This window comes from Haematobia irritans, chromosome 1, assembly GCF_050003625.1.
Source record: "Haematobia irritans isolate KBUSLIRL chromosome 1, ASM5000362v1, whole genome shotgun sequence".
NCBI classification, from domain to species: Eukaryota; Metazoa; Arthropoda; class Insecta; order Diptera; family Muscidae; genus Haematobia; species Haematobia irritans.
This window is the reverse complement of record NC_134397.1, coordinates 193392932-193416607: the sequence shown is the minus strand read 5'-3', so window position 1 is coordinate 193416607 and position 23676 is coordinate 193392932. Positions and strand designations below refer to the sequence as shown.

Genomic DNA, 23676 nt, shown 5'->3' with positions numbered 1-23676 from the left:
CAAAGCATCAAGAATTCTGGTACTCTACCAAACAGTAAAAAATCTACCATATTTGGTAGAATTCTACAAATTGCGGGAACCGTGGACAATACATTTTTTTTTAATTGAGCGAAAGTCGTCTGCAACATGTAAAGTGCAATTCTTTTAATATTAAATTTTGATTTCCGTGGGTTCGGTCGAATTGTTTACGTAAATGTGATACGAATTATTAAATTTTTATTTTCTTTAAAAACCGTTTGGGCCATCAAACATTTTCAAATTTCGAATAAAACCGGAAAATTGTGATATGTTTTGGAAATATAATGTAAAAATTTCTTATTCCTAGTAATCGGAATTGGCTTGCGTTGTGTGCGGCGGACGGGTTATTTATGTAAATGTATGGTTTTTACAGGGAATGTCAGAGAAGAGACCTAATTCCACCTCTTACACATCCCATATAAGAATAATTCTATCTCCAACTGACCCTAGGTGCAAGCAATGCCAATATAATCTACCTGATAATGTTGAAACTATTAGAAATATACAAAACATTTTCTAATCCCAATCCATAAAGGCCTGTTTTCAAACCTATAATGACACGATATAATTTAACTTGTATTGTCTCACAACCACTTTGCAGCCTTGCGTTGGCAAACATATAACAAAGTAATTTCTATTGCTTATGAAGCATAGCCATAGCTGGTTAATGCGGCAAAATAAATGAAAACATTGTCATCACTGATTTGTATTGTTTATTACCTGACTAGAGAACTAAGAGAACGTGCTGAAAAACGCACAAACAGAGCTAAGGAATGTTAAATTCTCACAGCCATATGCAACACAATCATGCAACACAGAAACGCCAAAGTAGATATATAAGCATAATTTGTATAAACATAAAAGAAACTTGGTAACTCTATTCTTACTCACCCATTATATGAGTGAGCGAGCGTAATATGGTAGTTTCAGTGTTGCCAATTTGGTGCTTTTAGCACCAAATTTAGTGCTTTTTGATTTCTAAAAAGCACCCAATTGCCTTTTTGGTGCCTTTTCAAAAAAAGCACCAACTTGGTGCTTTCTGGCATTTTCATTTAGTGCTTTTGGTGCTTTTTTATTTTGAACAGTATTAAGTTTAATTGATAAAAAAAATTTTGATTAGACTTTCAAGAGCCGAAGAAACTCAAATTTATTGCCAAATATAGAATTTGATTGTTATGAAGTTGGTATTGATTATTATACCCACCACCATAGAATGGTGACGGGGGTATAATACGTTTGTCATTCCGTTTGTAACACATCGAAATATCGATTTCCGACTATATAAAGTATATATATTCTTGATCAGGGAGAAATTCTAAGACGATATAACGATGTCCGTCTGTCTGTCTGTCTGTTGTAATCACGCTACAGTCTTCAATAATGAAGCAATCGTGCTGAAATTTTGCACAAACTCGTCTTTTGTCTGCAGGCAGGTCAAGATCGAAGATGGGCTATATCGGTCCAGGTTTTGATATAGTCCCCATATAAACCGACCTCCCGATTTGGGGTCTTGGACTTATAGAAATCGTATTTTTTTATCCAATTTGCCTGAACATTGAAATCTAGAGGTATTTTATGACCATAAGAGGTGTGCCAAAAATGGTAAGTATCGGTCCATGTTTTGGTATAGCCCCCATATAGACCGATCTCCCGATTTTACTTCTTGGGCTTATAGAAACCGCAGTTTTTATTCAATTTACCTGAAATTGGAAATCTAGAGGTATTGTAGGACCCAAAATGCGTGTGCCAAAAATTGTGAGTATCGGTCCATATTTTGGTATAGCCCCCATATAGACCGATCTCCCGATTTTACTTCTTGGGCTTATAGAAACCGCAGTTTTTATTCAATTTACCTGAAATTGGAAATCTAGAGGTATTGTAGGACCACAAATACGTGTGCCAAAAATTGTGAGTATTGGTCCATGTTTTGTTATGGTCCCCATATAAAACTACCTCCCGATTTGGGGTCTTGGGCTTATAGAAACCGTAGTTTTTATCCAATTTCTCTGTAATTGGAAATCTAGAGGTATTTTAGGACCATAAAGAGGTGTGCCGAAAATGGTGAGTATCGGTCCATATTTTGGTATAGCCCCCATATAGACCGATTTCCCAGTTTTACTTCTTGGGCTTCTAGAATCCGAAGTTTTTATCCTATTTGCCTGAAATTGGAAATCTAGAGGTATTTTCGGGTCATAAAGAGGTGTGCCGAAAACGGTAAGTATCGGTCCATATTTTAGTATAGCCCCCATAAGAGCGATCTCCCGATTTAACTCCTTGGGTTTCTAGAAACCGTAGTTTTTATCTGATTTGCCAGAAATTGTAAATATTCTGGTATTTTAGGCTCACAAAAACGTGTATCGGATTAAGTTTTTATATATAGACCGACTTCACTTCTTGAGGGTGTAGAAGATTTCAAATCAAGACGTTATTTTATAATTTTCTTGCACACTTACAAGAGATGTTAATTATTCCTCTAAAACTCAAACAAAAATGGTTCTTATAAATCCAGAATCTGATATAGTCCCCATAGGTGAAATCTTTAAATTTATCTTCGGGAAGTGTCCTCAAGTTCAAATGATACCCTAATATTTGGTTCATGGTGGTGGGTATTTAAGATTCGGCCCGGCCGAACTTAGTGCTGTATATACTTGTTTTTTAATTAATGTTGTTATTTAGGGTATTCTGTAGGAAACTCGAACGATGAGTGGCGAATTTTTGAATTTGGTAAAGATGTCATTAAAAACGTTGTATTAAATTCACAAAAGCACGCAGAATTGGAATAAGCAATAGACTTCTTCCATATATTAATATTTTGAAAGTTGAAAAACATGACTGATCAAAATGAATTGGACGAAAGCATTAAAACTGATCAAAGTGTATACTTAAATAGCGGTTCATAATGGTGAGTACTAAGTTCGAGTTTTGCCTCTAAAGTGAAAACTATATCAGTAAAAACGGTATAAAATTATGCATATTTGCTGCAAATTTTATTATAATGGGGAATAGCCAAAAGCAAATTTTCACAAAGTTTGTATTCCTTAAAATGAATTATTAAAGAAAAGTAATTGTGAAGAAATGACTAGTTTAGCAGCTAAACTCGATCTTAATACCCACCTTAACTTCTTAAAATTCAATTCATAATACATCTTCGGAAGTTTTTTTTTTTTTTTTTTTTTAGTAGAGCATTTAATTTTCGATTTTGTGGTGGAAGGTGGTATGTTAGAATTTATAATATATTTTTGGTGCTTTTTGGCCTTGGGGAGTTGGCAACACTGGGTAGTTTGTTAATGCTCTCTCATCCATATGTTTTGTAGTTATTCTGCAGTCATTGAAGTGTTCGGTTTGTTTTGACAAAGTGGATTTGTGAAATATAAAGTTAGTGATGAAAAAACATTAATCAATTGTTGATGAACGCACGTTTAAAAAGTAAATATCATATATATATAATAGAAAAACAATTATAGTAAAGTTGGCTGGAGTCAAAAACTACAAGGAAACAAAACCTCAGCAGAGCATTTATAAATAAAAACGTAAGAAAATGAGAGCCATACATTTATAACAACAAGTACAGTGATGCCATTCCACGCGTCATTCCATGTCAAACCGTACTATTGAAAAAAACGCTGATTTTGAAAAACGACTTTATTATGCAATATTCTATAGTAAATACAAACTTTATGAAGTTTTATAGGATTGTATAAAATAGATATTAAAAAAAAAAGTTTACTTTATGCAAAAATATTGGTGTTGCTTCGGAATAAATATTGGGATACAGATCTAATTTATCGACGTTTCGTTAATTAAAAAAACTCAATCTTAAGATGCAAAATCCTCAAAATCAGCAATCCAATATCTTAGGTATATTGATAATCATTTCATTAAACTATAAATGTTTTTAAATACTTTACATGCCTTACTTCAAAGATAGAGGAAAGCAAACTTAACATCGTATTAGCAAACAATGAGTCGTTCTATGTTAAACTCAACTTCGAAGAAGTATATTAACATAACATATTAAAGATTTGACTAAGGATAGATTGTTGTATTTTCAAATGGAAATTTTACTGAACTAAATAGTAGAAAAATTAGTTTTTATTTTTAATTTTAAATATCATAGCATTTCATAAAAATATTGTTTGTTTTAATATTTTTTATATTGAAATGCATAGTTGTGCATGTTAATTTTCTGTTTTTTTATATAATTATTTACTGTTATTTTATTTTTAATCCAAAAATATGGTTTATTTTAATATTATTTACATTGCCGATTTTTTAAATGCAAGTTCCAATTATAACGATTTTTTCGAAAAAATAGAGGATTTTTCAGGAAAATTTATTGGCAGCCCTGATCATAGCGATAGACGGTAGGCAATATGGTTACTTTCTAGAACAAAAACTTATTTTTGGACGATGCACATTTAACATATATGTTGCAACCATGTTATTTTCAAAGACATTATGTATCTGATTTCGAGAGGCATGTAAACACGTTTCATATTCCACATCGGTCCATAATTATATATAGCACCCATATAAACCGATTCGCAGCCTCATAAATGAGCAAAATTCATCCGATTCAGTTGAAATTTGGCACGTGCAAGTACCAAATTTTTGTTATAACAACCATGCGAAAATTGGTCCATACCTAGGGATGCCAGACGTGCTCTTTTAAAGAGCACATGTGCTCTTTTTTACAAAATGTGCTCTTAAAACAAGACAGGTCAAAAGAGCACGTGAAAGTGCTCTATTTTTAGTTAAGTGCGCTTTTTATGCATCACATCTAATATTAATCCAACGCGATTCAATAAATGGGAAAAGTAAACTGAAAATACGTAAATGTCGCACAAAGAGATTTTCCTAGCCGTTATTTTCTAATTAAATAGTGTGTTACTTTATATATCAGAGTCGTAGAAGAGCACGCCGATGTTGCTTCTTCACTTTGTACTCTGTTCTAAATGTAAACAAACTTCTTCAATAACGTTTTTCACGAAAACACCAAAAAATAACTTACAAAGTATTGTAAGAAAATAAGCTTGAGTTGAATGTGGGTTATTTTATGTTTATGGTATGAACCTTTTTGTTATGTTTAAATGAATTATATTTCAATAAATTGGAATTAAATGTTTTTCTTTTATTTGAAAAAGTGTGCTCTATTTTTTTCGTATGTGCTCTTTTTATAAACTGAATGTACTCTTTTTGCCTCTTCAAAATCTGGCATCCCTATCCATACCGGTCTTAATTATATATAACCCCAATTTGAACCGATCCCCAGATTTGACCTTCGCAGCTCATCCAATCCGGTTGAAATTTGGTACATTGCGCTAGTATATGGCCGCTAACAACCATGCCAAAATTGGTCTATATCGGTCTACATTATACATAGCCGATGCCCAAAACTAATCTACCAAAATTTTATTTCTATAGAAAATTTTGTCAAAATTTTATTTCGATAGAAAATTTTGTCAAAATTTTATTTCTATAGAAAATTTTGTCAAAATTTTATTACTATACAACATTTTGTCAAAATTTTATTTCTATAGAAAATTTTGTCAAAATTTTATTTCTATAGAAATTTTTGTCAAAAATTTATTTCTATAGAAATTTTTGTCAAAAATTTATTCTATAGAAAATTTTGTCAAAATTTTATGTCTGTAGAAAATTTTGCCAAAATTTTATGTCTGTAGAAAATTTTGCCAAAGTTTTATTTCTATAGAAAATTTTGTCAAAAATATATTTCTATAGAAAATTTTGTCAAAATTTTATTTCTATAGAAAATTTTGTCAAAATTGTATTTCTATAGAACATTTTGTCAAAATTTTATTTCTGTAGAAAATTATGCCAAAGTTTTATTTCTATAGAAAATTTTGTCAAAATTTTATTACTATACAACATTTTGTCAAAATTTTATTTCTATAGAAAATTTTGTCAAAATTTTATTTCTATAGAAAATTTTGTCAAAATATTATTTTAATTTTGTCAAACTGAATTATATACGTATTTAATCGGCCTTTTTTATACCCTCCACCATAGGATGGGGGGTATATTAAGTTTGTCATTCCGTTTGTAACACATCTAAATATTGCTCTAAGACCCCATAAAGTATATATATTCGTGGTCGTGGTGAAATTCCGAGTCGATCTAACCATGTCCGTCCGTCTGTTGAAATCACTCTAACTTCCGAACGAAACAAGCTATCGACTTGAAACTTGCCACAAGTAGTTGTTATTAATGTAGATCGCATGGTATTGAAAATGGGTCATATCGGACCACTTTTACGTATAGCCCCGATATAAACCGATCCCCAGATTTGGCTTACGGAGCCTTTTGGAGGAGCAAAATTCATGAGATCCGGTTGAAATTTGGTACATGGTTTTAGTATATGATCTCCCACAACCATGCAAAAATTGGTCCAAATCGGTTCATAATTATATATAGCCCCCATATAAACCGATCCACAGATTGGGCTTGCGAAGCCTCAAAGAGAAGCAAATTTCATCCGATCCGGCTGAAATTTGGTACATGGTGTAAGTATATGGTCTCTAATGACCATGCAAAAATAGGTCCATATCGGTCCATACTTATATATATCCCCCATATAAACCGATCCACAGATTTGACCTCCGGAGCCCCTTGGAAGAGCAAAATTCACCCGATCCGGTTGAAGTTTGGTACGTGGTGTTAGTATATGGTCTCTAAAACCATGCAAAAATGGGTCCATACCGGTCTTAATTATATATAACCGCCATTTAAACCGATCCCCAGATTTGACCTCCGGAGCTATTGGGGTAGCAAAATTCATCCGATTCGGTTGAAATATGGAACGTGTTGAAATTTGGTACATTGCGCTAGTATATGGCCGCTAACAACCATGCCAAAATTGGTCCATATCGGTCTATAGTTATATATAGCCGATCCCCAAAAATAATCTACCAAAATTTTATTTCTATAGAAAATTTTGTCAAAATTGTATTTCTATAGAAAATTTTGCTATAGAAAATTTTGTCACAATTTTATTTCTATAGAAAATTTTGTCAAAATTGTATTTTTTTTTTGAAAAATTTTGTTAAAATTTTATTTCTATACAAAATTTTGTCAAAATTTTATTTCTATAGAACATTTTGTTAAAATTTTATTTCTATAGAAAATTTTGTCAAAATTTTATTTCTATAGAAAATTTTGTCAAAATTTTATTTCTATAGAAAATTTTGTCAAAATTTTATTTCTATAGAAAATTTTGCTATAGAAAATTTTGTCAAAATTTTATTTCTATAGAAAATTTTGTCAAAATTTTATTTCTATAGAAAATTTTGTCAAAATTGTATTTTTTGAAAAATTTTGTTAAAATTTTATTTCTATACAAAATTTTGTTAAAATTTTATTTCTATAGAAAATTTTGTCAAGATTTTATTTCTATAGAAAAATTTGTCAAAATTTTATTTCTATAGAAAATTTTGTCAACATTTTATTTCTATAGAAAATTTTGTCAAAATTTTATTTCTATAGAAAATTTTGTCAAGATTTTATTTCTATAGAAAAATTTTTCAACATTTTATTTCTATAGAAAAATTTGTCAACATTTTATTTCTATAGAAAATTTTGTCAAATGTTTTCTATAGAAAATTTTATCAAATTTTTTTTCTATAGAATATTTTGTCAAACTGAATTATTTACGTATTTAATCGGCCTTTTTTGTTCAATATATACCCCGTATGGACTAACTTACAATTGAGAAGACCGTGTTAAGAAGTTTTAAGATACCTTGCCTTCGGCAAATGTTACCGCAACCCGAGTTTTTGATATAGGATGACAGTCTCTAGTACAAGTTTCTATGCAATCCATGGTGGAGGGTACATAAGATTCGGCCTGGCCGAACTCACGGACGTATATACTTGTTTTTATTAAATTTGCATTCATATCATCGCCACTAAAAACACAGTAGCAAACTTTAAACCTTTTCATATAAAAACGCACAATGTACTCATTTTTTTTATGACCAACCAAATAAAGCGCTTCGTCACAAAGAGAACACAGGAAACAAAAATAATGACATTTTTGCGATTTTTTTCTTATTGAATCGGTGCTGCCAATATTGAACTTTAGTTACATGACGTAGTTACAACACCAAATTAAAAAATATATTAGAGTTAGGACAAAGAAGAAAAAATGCGAACGTGTACTTATTATTTTGACCATATGTGTATCTTCCATATATATTTCGCCCGGTATGCACTACCAGAAGACAGTGTTTTGTCCGGATAGCTTTCAAATTCAAAGTCAAGAGACTATTTTTTTATTTTTTGACAATTTAGAACTAAGTTTCGATTCAAAAATACACATGATGACCGAACTCCCATTTTTATTTCTCGAACATTTAGTAGACAATTTGCATAAGGCGCAAAAATTCGCTGACCCTTTTACCAATAATTATGATGGCTTGTGTATCGGATGATGTAAAAAATTATAATTATTTTTTATATTTTTCCAAATTTTAAATTTATTACGGATTTTTTACAGCAGAGTCTATTCACTTACTTTGTCTTTATCAAAAAACTTGCCAAAAATTTATTGGGGATTTTCGGGGATGAAAGCGTTCCATTTTGGGGACAAGAGTCCGGAAAATACTGGCAACAATGCTCGCATTTTATATATAAGAGAGTAACACTTTGTTGTGATACTCTTACGCTGATTGTAAACCGGTAATTTTTGGGAATAATTTATGTGAAAGTTTATGAATTTTATGAAATAGTTTGAAGAACATTATGTAAACGTACATCTATTTCATGGAAGTGTTCATAAATGTATGCACAAATTCATATTTTTATTTTTATACCCTGCGTCACACTGTGGAACAGGGTATTGTAAGTTAGTGCATATGTTTGCAACACCCAGAAGGAGACGAAATAGACATAAGATGTCTTTGGCAATATTGCTTAGGATCGGTCCCTGAGTCGATATAGCGATGTCCGTCTGTCCGTGAACACATTTTTGTAATCAAAGTCTATGTCGAAATTTTAGTCCAATCGACTTAAAATTTGGCACAAGTATGTATTTTTGGTCAGAATAGAACTCTATTGATTTTGATTCAATTACTAAATTAATTGATCCAATTAAAAAATTAATTGATCCAATTAAAAAATTAATTGATCCAATTAACAAATTAATTGATTCAATTAATTTTTGTGATTGATTTTTGTTTTAATTAAAAAATTTTAATTGGAAACATTTTCGTGAAATTTTTTTCTGTGCTTACATTAATCAATTGAAATAATTAATTGTTTTTTAATTACCGTCAATTATTGATAAAAAGATCAATACATTTTATAGTTAAGTTTATTAAAATTTTATTACTAATATTTTGAGGTTTAACATAGAGGGACTCATTTATATTCATCCATATAATCCAAAAATTTAATATAAAAAAATAATATTGTTATATTTTTTTTTTATACTAATAATATAGATCATAAATAAAACATTGATGAAAATCCATTAAGGTAAAATGAAGTGCGATGAATTAAATGATGATGACATGGACGTAGACTTGGACACGGAGGAAGAATTTATAAGTATAAAACCTTCAGGAGATTCATCTAAAGACCTGGGTGACATTTCTGTTCAACAACAACAACGATGTTACACACCGCAACATTCACAAACAAATGCTGATGACATGGACATAGACTTGGACACGGAGGAAGAATTTATAAGTATTGCACATTCGGGAGATTCATCCAAAAACCTGAGTGACAGTTCTCAAATTACTGAGAATATTAAAAATCGGGTATACACCTTGACCAAATACTGTAGATCACGTAATTTAGGAAAAAATTTAAGAAAAATCGTGGATGAGAGTAGCAGTCTCATTGATGGATATGTATGGTGTATTAAATGTCACACAGTCTTGTTGGATTCTAAATCAAATCGGGCGAGTCACAACTGCAGTAATGATTTGAAGAGAACATTAGCAAAAAAATCTGTAAAGCAGCCGGATTGGATAGCTGAGCGTTTGGCAATAACCAATCAAATTGAAAATGGGACTTATACTTTGACCGATTGGTATACTACTAAAAAATATGTATCACGTATTATGCGAAGAATATTAAAAGCCGATAAAACTCTGGTTGCGGGTTATGTGTTTTGCAATCAATGTCGTACAGTATTCACTGAATATGCATCACAACAAAATACACATCCATGCTATAGAGACTTAAAAAATGCCACCACCAACGATAGTACAGACGATGATAATAAAAATAATAAATCGAATATAAGAAGATGCGAAATAGTCGAGAAACTCGAAAAGGGTATTTACACCTTAGCAAAACATGAGGGTAGAAGTTATGTATGGATATTAATGAGACAAATTCTAAAGGAGGATGGAACCTACACGGGCTACGCGTGTTGCATAAAATGTGGTACAGTTCATTCCAGTAATAACGGGAAAAATCTTCATAAACATAGATGCTGTAAAGAGATCAGGAAATCTATTCGGGAAAATAGCAAGGACGAGGGCAAAGACGAGGACGATAAAAAAGCTGAACTTTGCGCCCAAATCGCCCAGAAAATTCAACAAGGTATCTACACATTGATCGAACGTAAAAGACGAGGCTATATCTGGAAAATTATTAAAAATATTCAACGAGATGACAAAACTCTTGTAAAAGGCTACGTGTTTTGCATCGAATGCCGAAATGTATATTGCTTGACATATGTCGACAATCTATATGCTCATAAATGTTGTAAGATTTTAAAAGAATCATTATTGAAGAAGAAGAAGATTGAAGAAGGCACAGAACACTCTTTGGGAGCTGAAGGGAACGAAATAGCCAAAAAAATAGCCCAAGGCATTTACACGGTGACCTCTATGAAAAGTAGAAGTTATCTCAGTAAATTGATGAAGTTGATTTTGAAAGAAGATAAAACCATTTACAAGGATTATGTATTTTGCATAAAATGTCGTAAAGTCTATTTCAGTCTGAATACCTCGAATTTATATCAACACAAATGTTATAAGGAGTTTAAAAGATCGATATTTAAAAAGAGAGCAGAGGAGGACGACGGCGATGATGAGGATGAGAATATATCTCGTCAAGATTCTGATTTCGATGAGAATTGGAGAATTGCAGACCAAGATTTTTCTTCCTCCAAAGGTGTGATAAATGATAAATCGTTCACTAATTCCGAACAAGATGAAGATGAAGATCTTCCTTGGGACAATATAAAACTTGAAGAGCCTGAGTTTGGTTATACAATGACAGGCGAACAAGTTATTCAACTTCAATCAAATGAGAATTCATCGAACCAAGATGATCTTGGACAATATTCTGCCATAACAGCTAAAGATAAAGAAAATAATGTAATAAGTGATGATTCTGATAAGAATATATCTCGCCAAGATTCTGCTTCCGATGAGGATTGGAGAATTGCAGACCAAGATTTTTCTTCCTCCAAAGGTGTGATAAATGATAAATCTTTCACTAATTTGGAACAAGATGACGATGAAAATCTTCCTTGGGACATTATTAAAATTGAAGATACTGAGTTTGGTTGTACAATAACATGTGAACAAGTTATTAAACTTGAATCAGATGAGAAGCCATCGAACCAGGATGAACTTGGACAAGATTCTATTATTAAAACTAAAGATACAGAATATACTGTAATAAATGATGATGAGTTTTATGAGAATATATCTCGCCCAGATTCTGCTTGCGATGAGGATTGGAGAATTGAAGATCTAGACGTTTCTTCCTTCAAAGGTGTGATAAATGATAAATCTTTCACTACTTCAGAGCAAGATGAAGAAGAACTTCCTTGGGACATTACACAAATTGAAGGTACTGAGTTTGGTTACACAATAACATGCGAACAAGTTATTCCACTTGAATCAGATAAAAATTCATCGGACCAAGATGATCTTGGACAAGATTCTGCCATAAACACTAAAGATGAAGGAAATACTGTAATAAGTGATGATAATGAGAACATATCTCGCCAAGATTCTGCTTGCGATGAGGATTGGAGAATTGCAGACCAAGATTTTTCTTCCTCCAAAGGTGTGATAAATGATAAATCTTTCACTAATTCAGAACACGATAAAGACAAACTTCATTGGGACAATATAAAACTTGAAGAGCCTGAGTTTGGTTATACAGTGACAGGTGATATAGTTATTGAACTTGAATCAGATGAGAATTCATCGAACCAAGATGATATTGGACAAGGTTCTGCCATAAAAACTAAAGATAAAGGAAATACTGTAAGTGTTGAGGATGATAATGATAATAGATCTCGCCAAGATTCTGCTTGCGATGAGGATTGGAGAATTGCAGACATAGATTTTTCTTCCTCCAAAGGTATGATAAATGATAAATCTTTCACTAATTCAGAACAAGATAAAGAAGATCTCCCTTGGGACAATATCAAAATTGAAGATACTGAGCTTGGTTGTACAATGACAGGTGAACAAGTTATTGGACTTGAATCAGATGAAAATTCTTCGAACCAAGATGATCTTGGGCATGATTCCGCCATAAAAACTAATGATAAAGGAAATACTGTAAGAAGTGATGATGCTGATGCTGATGATGATAATATATCTCATAAAGATTCTGCTTGCGATGAGGATTGGAGAATTGAAGACGCACAATTAAATAATAGAAAAACTATTACAATTAGTAATGAAGTCTATACTATATCGCAAAAAAGGAAAAACCGATGTCCTATTTGGAATGTCTTAGCTGAAATCGTTAGGAATGATAATAGTGTCCTGCCTGGTTATGTATACTGTAGAAGATGTAAATCTGTTTTGACATACATAGATTTGGACACCTTAAATAATCATATATGTTGCAGTAAGAAAGATATTTTACAAATTGAATATGAAAATGATTTAGCGGTAAAAAAATATGGCAATAATATGAAGCTTATTAAAATCGCCGAGAATATAGAGAATGGGCTATACACCTTGACCACATACTGTGGCAGAAGTTTTGTATGGAAAATTTTAAGAAGAATTGTGGATGAGAATGAGAGGCCCGTTGATGGCTATGCATGGTGTACTAAATGTAACACAGTATTGATGGATTATCCTTTCTACCGGACACGGCACAAATGCAGTATGATTTTGAAGAGGGCCACTGAAAAAGAGTATTTACAAAATGAAAGCAAAGCTGAGTGTTTGGCAATAGCCAATCAAATTGAAAATGGCAATTATACCTTGACCTATTGGTACACTACAAAAAAATATGTACAACGTATAATGCAAAGGATACTGAAGGCCGATAAAACTCTAGTTGAGGGTTATGTGTTTTGCAATCAATGTCGTAGAGTATTCTCTGAATATGGATCACAACAAGATAAACATCAATGCTATAGGGATCTGATAAATGATATTATCGGCGATGATGAGTCATATGCCTTCAGAAATAATACATCGAATTTACGAAGATTTGACATAGCCGAAAAGCTTGATAAAGGTATTTACACCTTGACCAAACAACAGGGTACAAGTTATCTATGGAAAATTATGAGAAAAATTCTAAAGGAGGATAAAACCCCTGTAGAGGACTATATGTGTTGCATTAAGTGTGGTACAATTTGTTCAAGTCATAGTCCAACAAATCTCAATAAACATAAATGCAGTAAAGAGTTAAGGAAATCTATGCGTGAAGATAACGAGGACAAGGCCAAGGACCCTTTGAACAAACCATCACGATCATTGAGTGATGAAGAATTTCAGACGAAGTATGAGGAATATTCTGCGGAAAGATAAAAATCTTATGGACTATGGTAGTTCTAATGACGAGGACAGCAATGACAAAGATGACAATTGCCAACTCTTGGAGAAAACTAAGAATCGCAAGCAATCACGACCTTCTACATCAAGAGAAGCTGCAAAAATTTCTGACTTCACGACGGAAACTAAGAATCGCAAGGAATCAAGATCTTTTACATCAAAAGATGTTGCAAAGCTTTGTGACTTCTTGGAGGAAACTAAGACATGCCAAGAATCAAGACCTTCTACATCAAAAGACGCTGCAAAAATTTGTGACTTCTTGGAGGGAACTAAGAATCGCAAGGTTCCAAGTCTTGCTAAATCAAAAGATGCTGCAAAAATTTGTGACTTCACGGAGGAAACTAAGAATCACAAGGAATCAAGAGCTTCCACATCAAGAGATGCTGCAAAAATTTGTGGCGTCTTGGGGGAAACTAAGAATCGCAGGGAATCAAGACCTTTTGCATCAAAAGATTCTGCAAACAATTGCGAATTCTTGGAGGAAACTAAGAAACTCATAACTACGAATTCTGATAGATTAAATTGTAAATCCTTGCAAGAAAATTCAAATTCGAAGAGGAAAATACAGCAAGATGAAGATGAACAAGAAACTGTGGAATCACATGAAACAAATATGAACAATATGAAAGCCGAAATGATGAAGCCAACTAATTTTTCTAAGAAATTTAAACATGGTCAATCCTTCAACCCAGATAAAAAAATTTCATCTTCTATAGATTCAATTGATCCGAAAAAGTTTCTCCATTCCCAAGCTTCTACATCTTCCCTAGACCCACAATTAAATAGTAGGGAAACTATTCAAATTCTTAATGAAGTCTATACTATAGCCCGAAAAAAGGCAAAACCGAAGTCCTATTTGGAATGTCTTAGCTCAAATCCTTAGGAAATAATCACATATGTTGCAGAGAGGAACGATCCAAACGATTTCGATGAACTATAGCAATGTCGTGTTTCACATATAACAGATTATCGACCTCTAATACTCAGAATTTAGCACAAGCTTGTCCCACATTGCGAAAAAAAATGCTAAGGAAATTTTCTTTACTGATATACTGAAGCTCAATTTCCAAGGTTCCATTTCAGGAAAAATATTCGCATTAGTTTCGAACAACAATCAATTCAATGTTTTATACAGTGATTGATTCAGAATGACATTAATTATCGAAATTTAACAAAATTGGCTTCTCAAATACATTCGATACCAGCAAGCAACTGCAATGGCAGAAGAAACTGCATCTTTAGCGGTCAACCTTATTACACAGAAGAAAAATAGCCTAAATCCAAAATAGAGCCATGATCTTATATTTTTAAATAGTTATAATAAAATTTGTGTTAAATATGTATAAGTATTTTTGTAAACATATATTAATTTTCCTTTATATTTTAGTATTAATAAAAATTAGAAAAAAAAACAATGTCGAAAATTGCACCGTTGTTCTAATGCTGAAATTGGAAGTTTTTTTACTATTACATAAATTTTTGTTATCCTTCCCGCAGTGAAAGATCAATTGTAATGTCCACCTTGGTAATAAGAGATGGGTTTGTAGGCAATGAGTTCTTGGAAACACCTTTTCGATTTCTAGGACATACAAACAAACAACTTCCGTTACGAATTGTTTCAAAATTAAAGGATATGGAATTTTTAATTCCAAAAATAGCATTGGAAATGCAATAAACCATAACCTCACTATAAATTTCTCATGAGCGGGTAACAATAACGGTTGTCAATCGAGCCAAAAATAATCTAACAAAATTTGGAGAAAATTTTACCAAAAACTACGAAACAAAAAATATTATGTTGCTAAATTTTATTTCTATACAGAAAATTATGTCCAAATTTTATTTCTATACAGAAAATTTTGTCAAAATTTTATTTCTATAGAAAATTTTGTCAAAATTTAATTTCTATAGAAAATTTTGTCAAAATTTTACTTCTATAGAATATTTTGTCAAATGTTTATTTCTATAGAAAATTTTGTCAAAATTTTATTTCTATAGAAAATTTTGTCAAAATTTTATTTCTATAGAAAATTTTGTCAAAATTTTATTTCTATAGAAAATTTTGTCAAAATTTTATTTCTATAGAAAATTTTGTCAAAATGTTAGTTCTATAAAAAAATTTTTCAAAATTTTATTTCTGTAGAAAATTTTGTCACAAGTTTATTTTTTTAGAAAATTTGGACAAAATTTTATTTCTATAAAATATTTTGTCAAATGTTTATTTTGCAAACTTTTATTTATATATATATATTGGTTAAGCTACACATGTAGTTTTGTCAATGCATGGCTTCAAGCTGAGATCAAAACAACAGCAATAACGATTGAAGAGAAGCCAACAATAACAAACAAAACGCATTTTTGCAAAATTTTATTTCTATAGAAAATTTTTTCAACATTTTATTTCCATAGAAAATTTTTTCAAAATTTTATTTCTATAGAAAATTTTGTCAAAATTTAATTTCTATAGAAAATGTTGTCAAAATTTTATTTCTATAGAAATTTGGATCAAAATTTTATTTCTATGGAAAATTTTTGTTTAAAATTTATTTCTATGGAAAATGTTGTCAACATTTTATTTCTATAGAAAATGTTGTCAAATTTTTATTTCTATAGAAAATTGTGTCAAACTTTATTTCTATAGAAAATGTTATCAAAAATGTTATTTCTATATAAAATTTTGTCAAAATTTTAGTTCTATAGAAAATTTTGTCAAACTTTATTTCTATAGAAAATGTTATCAAAAATTTTATTTCTATATAAAATTTTGTCAAAATTTTAGTTCTATAGAAAATTTTGTCAAACTTTTACTTCTATAGAATATTTTGTCAAATGTTTATTTCTATCGAAAATTTTGTCAAAATTTAATTTCTATAGAAAATTTTGTCAAAATTTAATTTCTATAGAAAATTTTGTAAAAATTTTATTTCTATATAAAATGTTTGCAAAATTTTATTTCTATATAAAATTTTGTCAAAATTTTATTTCTATAGAAAATTGTGTCAAAATTTTATTTCTGTAGAATATTTTGTCAAAATTTTATTTCTATAGAAAATTGTGTCAAAATTTTATTTCTATAAAAAATTTTGTCAAAATTTTATTTCTATAAAAAATTTTGTCAAAATTTTATTTCTATAGAAAATTTTGTCAAAATTTTATTTCTATAGAATATTTTGTCAAAATTGTATTTCTATAGAAAATTTTGTCAAAATTTAATTTCTATAGAAAATTTTGTCAAAATTTAATTTCTATAGAAAATTTTGTCAAAATGTTATTTCTATAGAAAATTTTTGCAAAATGTTATTCCTATACAAAATTTTTGCAAAATTACATTTCTATATAAAATGTTTGCAAAATTTTATTTCTATATAAAATTTTATTTCTATATAAAATTTTGTCAAAATTTTATTTCTATAGAAAATGTTGTCAAAATTTTACTTCTATAGAATATTTTTTCAAATGTTTATTTCTATAGAAAATTTTGTCAAAATTTTATTTCTATAGAAAATTTTGTCAAAATTTTATTTCTATAGAAAATTGTGTCAAAATTTTATTTCTATAGAAAATGTTATCAACATTTTATTGCTATAGAAATTTTTGTCAAAATTGTATTTCTATAGAAAATTTTCTCAAAATTTTATTTGTATAAAAAATTGTGTCAAAATTTTATTTCTATAGAAAATTTAGTCAAAATTTTATTTCTTTAGAATATTTTGTCAAAATTTGATTTCTATAGAAATTTTTGTCAACATTTTATTTCTAATAAAATGTTTAAATTTTATTTCTATAGAAAATTTTCTCAAAATTTTATTTCTATAAAAAATTTTGTCAAAATTTTATTTCTATTGAAAATTTTCTCAAAATTTTATTTCTATAGAAAATTTTGTCACAATTTCATTTCTATAGAAAATTTTGTCACAATTTTATTTCAATAGAAAATTTTATCAAAATTTTATTTCTATAGAAAATTTAGTCAAAATTTTATTTCTATAGAAAATGTTATCAAAATTGTATTTCTATAGAAAATTTTGTCAAAATTTTATTTCTATAGAAAATTTTGCCAAAATTTTATTTCTATAGAAAATGTTGCCAAAATTTTATTTCTATAGAAAAAACAAAAACACAATAAGAATAAAGATATATCTATAAAAGTTTGTGAAGTACTTCTTAGTTGGAGAGGAATATGTTGCAAAATCTACCAAAGCTTCAGAATTCTAGCAATCTACCAAACATTAAAAAATCTACCATGTTTGTAGAATTCTACCAACTGCGGCAACCGTGGTAACAATACATTTTTTTTTTAATTGAGCGAAAGTCGTCAGCAACATGTAAAGTGCAATTTTTTAATCTTAAATTTTGATTTCCGTGGGTTCGATCGAATTGTTTACGGAAATCGTACCATGTTTTTAGAATTCTACCAACTGCGGCAACCGTGGTAACAATACATTTTTTTTTAATTGAGCGAAAGTCGTCAGCAACATGTAAAGTGCAATTTTTTAATCTTAAATTTTGATTTCCGTGGGTTCGGTCGAATTGTTTACGCAAATGTGATACTAACTATTTCATTTTCTTTAAAAACCATCTGGACCATCAAACATTTTCAAATTTCGAATAAAATCGGAAAAATTTTGATATTTTTTGGAAATATAATGTAAAAATTCCTTTATTTATTCCCAGTAATCGGAATTACCGTACGTTGTGTGAATTTATGGTTTTTAAAGGGAATGTCAGTGTAGAGACCTAATTCCACCTCTTACACATCCCATATAAGAATAATCCTATTTCCAACTGACCCTAGGTGCAAGCAATGCCAATATCATCTACCTGGTAATGTTGAAACTATTAGAAATATACAGTACATTTTCTAATCTCAATCATCTCAGGTCTATTTTTAATTCCACAAAGGCCTGTTTTCAAATCCATGTCGATAATGACACGTTATAATTTAACTTGTATTATCTCACATACAAACATATATCAAATACGGTCTATTGCTTATGAAGCTTAGCCATAGCTGGTTTTTTGGTTATTGCGGCAAAATAAATGAAAACATGTCATCACTGATTTGTATTGTTTATTACCTGACTAGTGACCAGTAAGAGTAACGGGCTGAAATACACACAAACAGAGAGAGCTAAGGAATGTTAAATTTTTGCAGCCATGTGCAACACAATCATAAGGAACACAGAAACGGCAAAGTAGATCTTTAAGCATAATTTGTATAAACATAAAAGAAACTTGGTAACTCTATTTCTACTCACCCATTCAGTGACGTCAATTTGGTGCTATTAGCACCAAATTTAGTGCTTTTTGATTTCCAAAAAGCACCAAATTGGTTTTTTAGTGCATTTTCCAAAAAAGCACCAACTTGGTGCTTTCTGGCGTTTTAGTTTAGTGCTTTTGGTGCTTTTTTCAATTTGAACAGTATTGAGTTTATTGACGACATATTTTCATACAAAAATTCTGATTATACCAACTTATGGAACTCAACTATATTGCCATAGAATTTGATTGTTATGTTAGGAAATTGATTGTTGTTTGATTGTTAGGAAATTATTAATTCAAAACAACCTTTAGATAATTTCACCAATAAATATACTGAAAAGGATGCGACTTGTGATGAAGATGAAGAACTGGCTAAAAAAATTGATGTTGGTTGATACGAAATCATCTGAAGTAAATGATAAACAAGAAGTCTCTTCAGAAGATTACGAAGAATTTCTGGAATTATCTACCTCAGATCCAATAACATCAAAGAAATCTTCGTCGAAAAAGTTTTCTCTATCTACTGATATTGACGATCTTTTAGAGGAAATTGTTAATTCTAAACAACCTTTGGATCATTTCACTGATAAATTGAATTGCCCTCTAGTTACTAAACTCATAGATAAAAATATTTTAAGCATATCACCATTGCGAAAGGGCTCCGGATACATTTGGGATATTATGGCCGAAATTTTACAAGATGATGATGGAACCCTATTGGAAGATTATGTATATTGTCGAAAATGTGGTCAAGTTTTATATTGTATCAATAGAAAATATCAAAATTTCTACAAACATAAATGTGTTAAACTAATGAAATCTTCTTCTAAAGAAATATCTAAGATAAATCGAGGTATGGCACCTGAAACAAGTACAAAACAATCGGTTGATGGCGATAAGGAATAATCGCAATCATCTGAGAGATATCCAAAGCGCAGGAAAAGATTGCAACCATCAACGGAAACTTCTACATCATCACAAATTAGTAAACAACTCAATGGAACAATTGATGATAGCCTAGAAGAGGATGAAGAATCAATTTGTGACATTAAAGTGGAACATAGCGTCTTTTTTCATAAAACCTACACGACCCATTGTCCAAACCTTCTACGGAAATTTGAGACAATTTCATCGGAAGATCAATATGTTCCGAACGAAGGCAATATACTGTTCATATTTTGAAATATATTTCTAGAATAAAAAAGCTTTCGATGAAAAAGGCGAGGAGCAAAAAGCCGAATACTGGTCAATCGCCACGAGAAACTTGGCGCCCAACAGTAGGGCACATAAAATATGATACCTAAAATTTGGGATCCCAGCAAAAAAATTTGGAAGTTCTTCCAAAAGCCACAACTTTAAAAGCACTTCCAGAAGATGCACTCCCAATGATGTTCTTTATTTTAACTACCCAGGAAGTTCTTTTAATTCAATTTTTTACAACTCGGTTTTTTCATACTTTTAATGGATAATTTTAACTTTTTTTGTTTCAAATAGGTTAAAAACAGACTAAGAATTCATAAAATAGTACAAATCATTTAAATTTTCTCGAAAAAAATGCTAAATCCAATCTGAAAAAATTGTGAATTTTTGAAAGTATTTGAGGTCAAACGTTTCCGACAAGCGTTCGAATCCATTAAAAATTATAAAAAATTATAAAAGTTATTTATTTGACAAAATATCACCGAATTTTTTAATTTACATCCAAAACATTGAATTCGGATCCCACCTAAAGAAGTGATGCAAATTCTGTGCAACGGCTGTTGAAATGCGCCACTTCCGTCCTATGACAAGCCCATGTTAAATTCATCGCTTCTGCGTCAATTTTGCACCACTTCCGTATCCAAACAGAACATTTTCATTACTTTTTTGGCGACGCTTTTTTTGCTGGGTAGTTAAAGAGCTAAAACTATATCATACCCTAAACCACCCCTACTGAATTAGTAAACATAAGCATTTGTGGGGTATCATTGGTATACAAATTTATGTGGATGATATGGAGGACCATGTATAAGAGAAAGCTTTTTGGGATGTTTGTATAAGGCCTGTAAGTAGAAAGCTTAGAAAGCTGATCATTTCCAATAACCATTTCAATATATACCGGAATGTAGAAATGTTTGCAAATTGATTGCAGTTGGTTATCCTGCAGTTGCATTTGGTTATTCTCCGCAGTCTCTGGTGTTTCTACATCGAATCGACGTTGAAACACTCCTGTGATCTGGATCTTCATTGCTGAGTCGTAGGACGTTTGCAAGCTGAGTGTGCAGAATTCGTGACCGTTTTTCTTTGACAGGTGATAACGTTGTACAATCGACTCTTCAACTCTTTCGATAAAACAATAAACCCAGTGAGGCAGAGAAATATTCTACATATTCTACAATTGAAATGTTAATGATTCTATGAAAAAGGTGAGTAGCCATAAGGCAGAAATACTTGGCGCCCCACATCTGGCAGAGTGTGGAATTCTGCACCGTTTTTCCAAGTCGTTGACGGGTGATGACGTTATACCATTTGAAGAATTCAAAACTTTCGATAAAATAAGATGAGGTAGAGCGCACAATAAGCCGAGTGAGGCTGAGAAACCTGGCGCCCAACAGTAGGGAACAGAAAGTACTCATTCTAAACTTTCGGATATTATAGACATATTGTACAATAACTTGAAACGTTAATGATTCGATGAAAAAGATGAGTTACAGCGCACAACGAGCCGAATTGTGATTAGTTGCCATAAGACAGAGAAACCTGGCGCCCAACATTAGCACAAAGAAACCATCAAACCTAACGTTTCGAATGCAACAGAATAAGAAAAAGCTTTCGATGATAAATATTAGAGCGCGCAACAAAACGAACACTGGTCAGTCGATATGAGACAGAAAAACTTGGCGCCCAACATTAGAGCACAGAAAATATCCAACGTAACGTTACGAATGCAACAGAATAATATACAGATTTCTATGATAAATATTAGTGAAAGCGCCCAACATTTGGACACAGCAAATATCGAACCTAACGTTTTGGATGTTGTAGACATATTCTACAGTAAATTTAAAGTTATGTTAATGATAATGAGGATGAGGATGAGTTACGGCACACAAGGAGCCGAATACTGATCATCTTGAAAGCTAGCGCCCAACAATTGGACACAGAAAATATGCAACCTAACGTTTCGAATGCAACAGGTTATGAAACAATTTTCGATGACAAATATTAGTTAGAGCGACAAAACGCCAAACACTGGTCATTCCACATAAGATAAGAGAAAATTGGCGCCCAACATTGGGGCAAAAAAATATCCAACTTAACGTTTCGGATGTAGTAGAACTATGTATTATTGAACTTATGTATTATTGATATAATTTAGCTATATACTGATACCATATAAGATTTACTCGAAGAAAAAAAACTTTACTAGTTTTTGTTGTAAATAAAAAATAAAAGAAAATTTTAAATATAACACTAGAGTAACTTAATTTTCATCGATACTTATACTCAAGGAAAATGTTTAATCCAAGATGAAGACAAGAAAATTTTTCATTGATATAATGAACATTTACCTTAATAATATGAACGAAGTCATTGCGTTGCATAGTTAGCATACGAAGGGTTTTGGGTTTAATCTCAGTTTTGGGCGAACTAAAAAAGGTTTTTGGCGTTCGCTTAATTGGATTCTCCACGAAATTTACCTTTCAGAGCTCCAGCAGTATAGTTACTATTGACACTTATGTACATATTTGGTACCTTTATCAACTGTCTCTAATTTCATAAATTTGGGTTTTTCTCTAACTCACCATGTACACTCGGTATGAAATAATTGTAGTGAGATTTTTAAGTTAGTAGATTTTATGTTATCTGCTTCTGTGTTGAGCAAATATAGGAGGGAAAGTACCTTTTGGCTGAGAATAGTACATTTTCAAATATGATTTGGTACAACTGTATCTACCGTGGTGCAATGGTTAGCATGCCCGCCTTGCATACACAAGGTCGTGGGTTCGATTCCTGCTACGACCGAACACCAAAAAGTTTTTCAGCGGTGGATTATCCCACCTCAGTAATGCTGGTGACATTTCTGAGGGTTTCAAAGCTTCTCTAAGTGGTTTCACTGCAATGTGAAACTCCGTTCGGACTCAGCTATAAAAAGGAGGTCCCTTATCATTGAGCTTAACATGGAATCGGGCAGCACTCGTTGATAAGAAATAAGTTCACCAATGTGATATCACAATGGACTGAATAGTATAAGATAAGTGAGCCTGATACATCGGGCTGCCACCTAACCTATAGAAATATTTGTTTGTTTGAGGTGGGATTTTCTTCAAATTTTGGTAGATTTTGTTTTTTTGGCACGAGTGGTAATCGCGTTTACCACACATTGTTAAAGATCAAGCCTTACCGGCTACTAATTTCCTCCTCTAGATCCACCAAAATGTAAAAATTTTTAAAAATTGTGTTGAGTGGAAAAGTCCCTACATTGTGTCCCTACGCCCGTACAAGACGCTAAATATTAAAAGAAACCTACATGTAGGGAATTTCCCTTACTTCTGGCAACACTGAACTGTATACCAGGAACATACCACCAGCAATATTGTGTGCCAGAGAATAATGAC

At 31.1% G+C, this 23676-nt stretch overlaps 2 protein-coding genes across 22 annotated transcripts in view; one reads left to right on the top strand and one right to left on the bottom strand.

The window, feature by feature from the left end:
• The window catches only part of Syp (synaptotagmin binding cytoplasmic RNA interacting protein), a 529002-nt gene that overhangs the window by 332556 nt on the left and 172770 nt on the right, over positions 1–23676 (bottom strand). The gene's annotated exons all lie outside the window — the stretch shown is intronic.
• Positions 3360–13929, top strand: LOC142222317 (uncharacterized). Its single transcript, XM_075292375.1, has 2 exons — positions 3360–3548; positions 9479–13929. The coding sequence occupies exon 2, from the start codon at positions 9518–9520 to the stop codon at positions 13790–13792; it is 4275 nt and encodes a 1424-aa protein (XP_075148490.1). The 5' UTR covers positions 3360–3548; positions 9479–9517; the 3' UTR covers positions 13793–13929.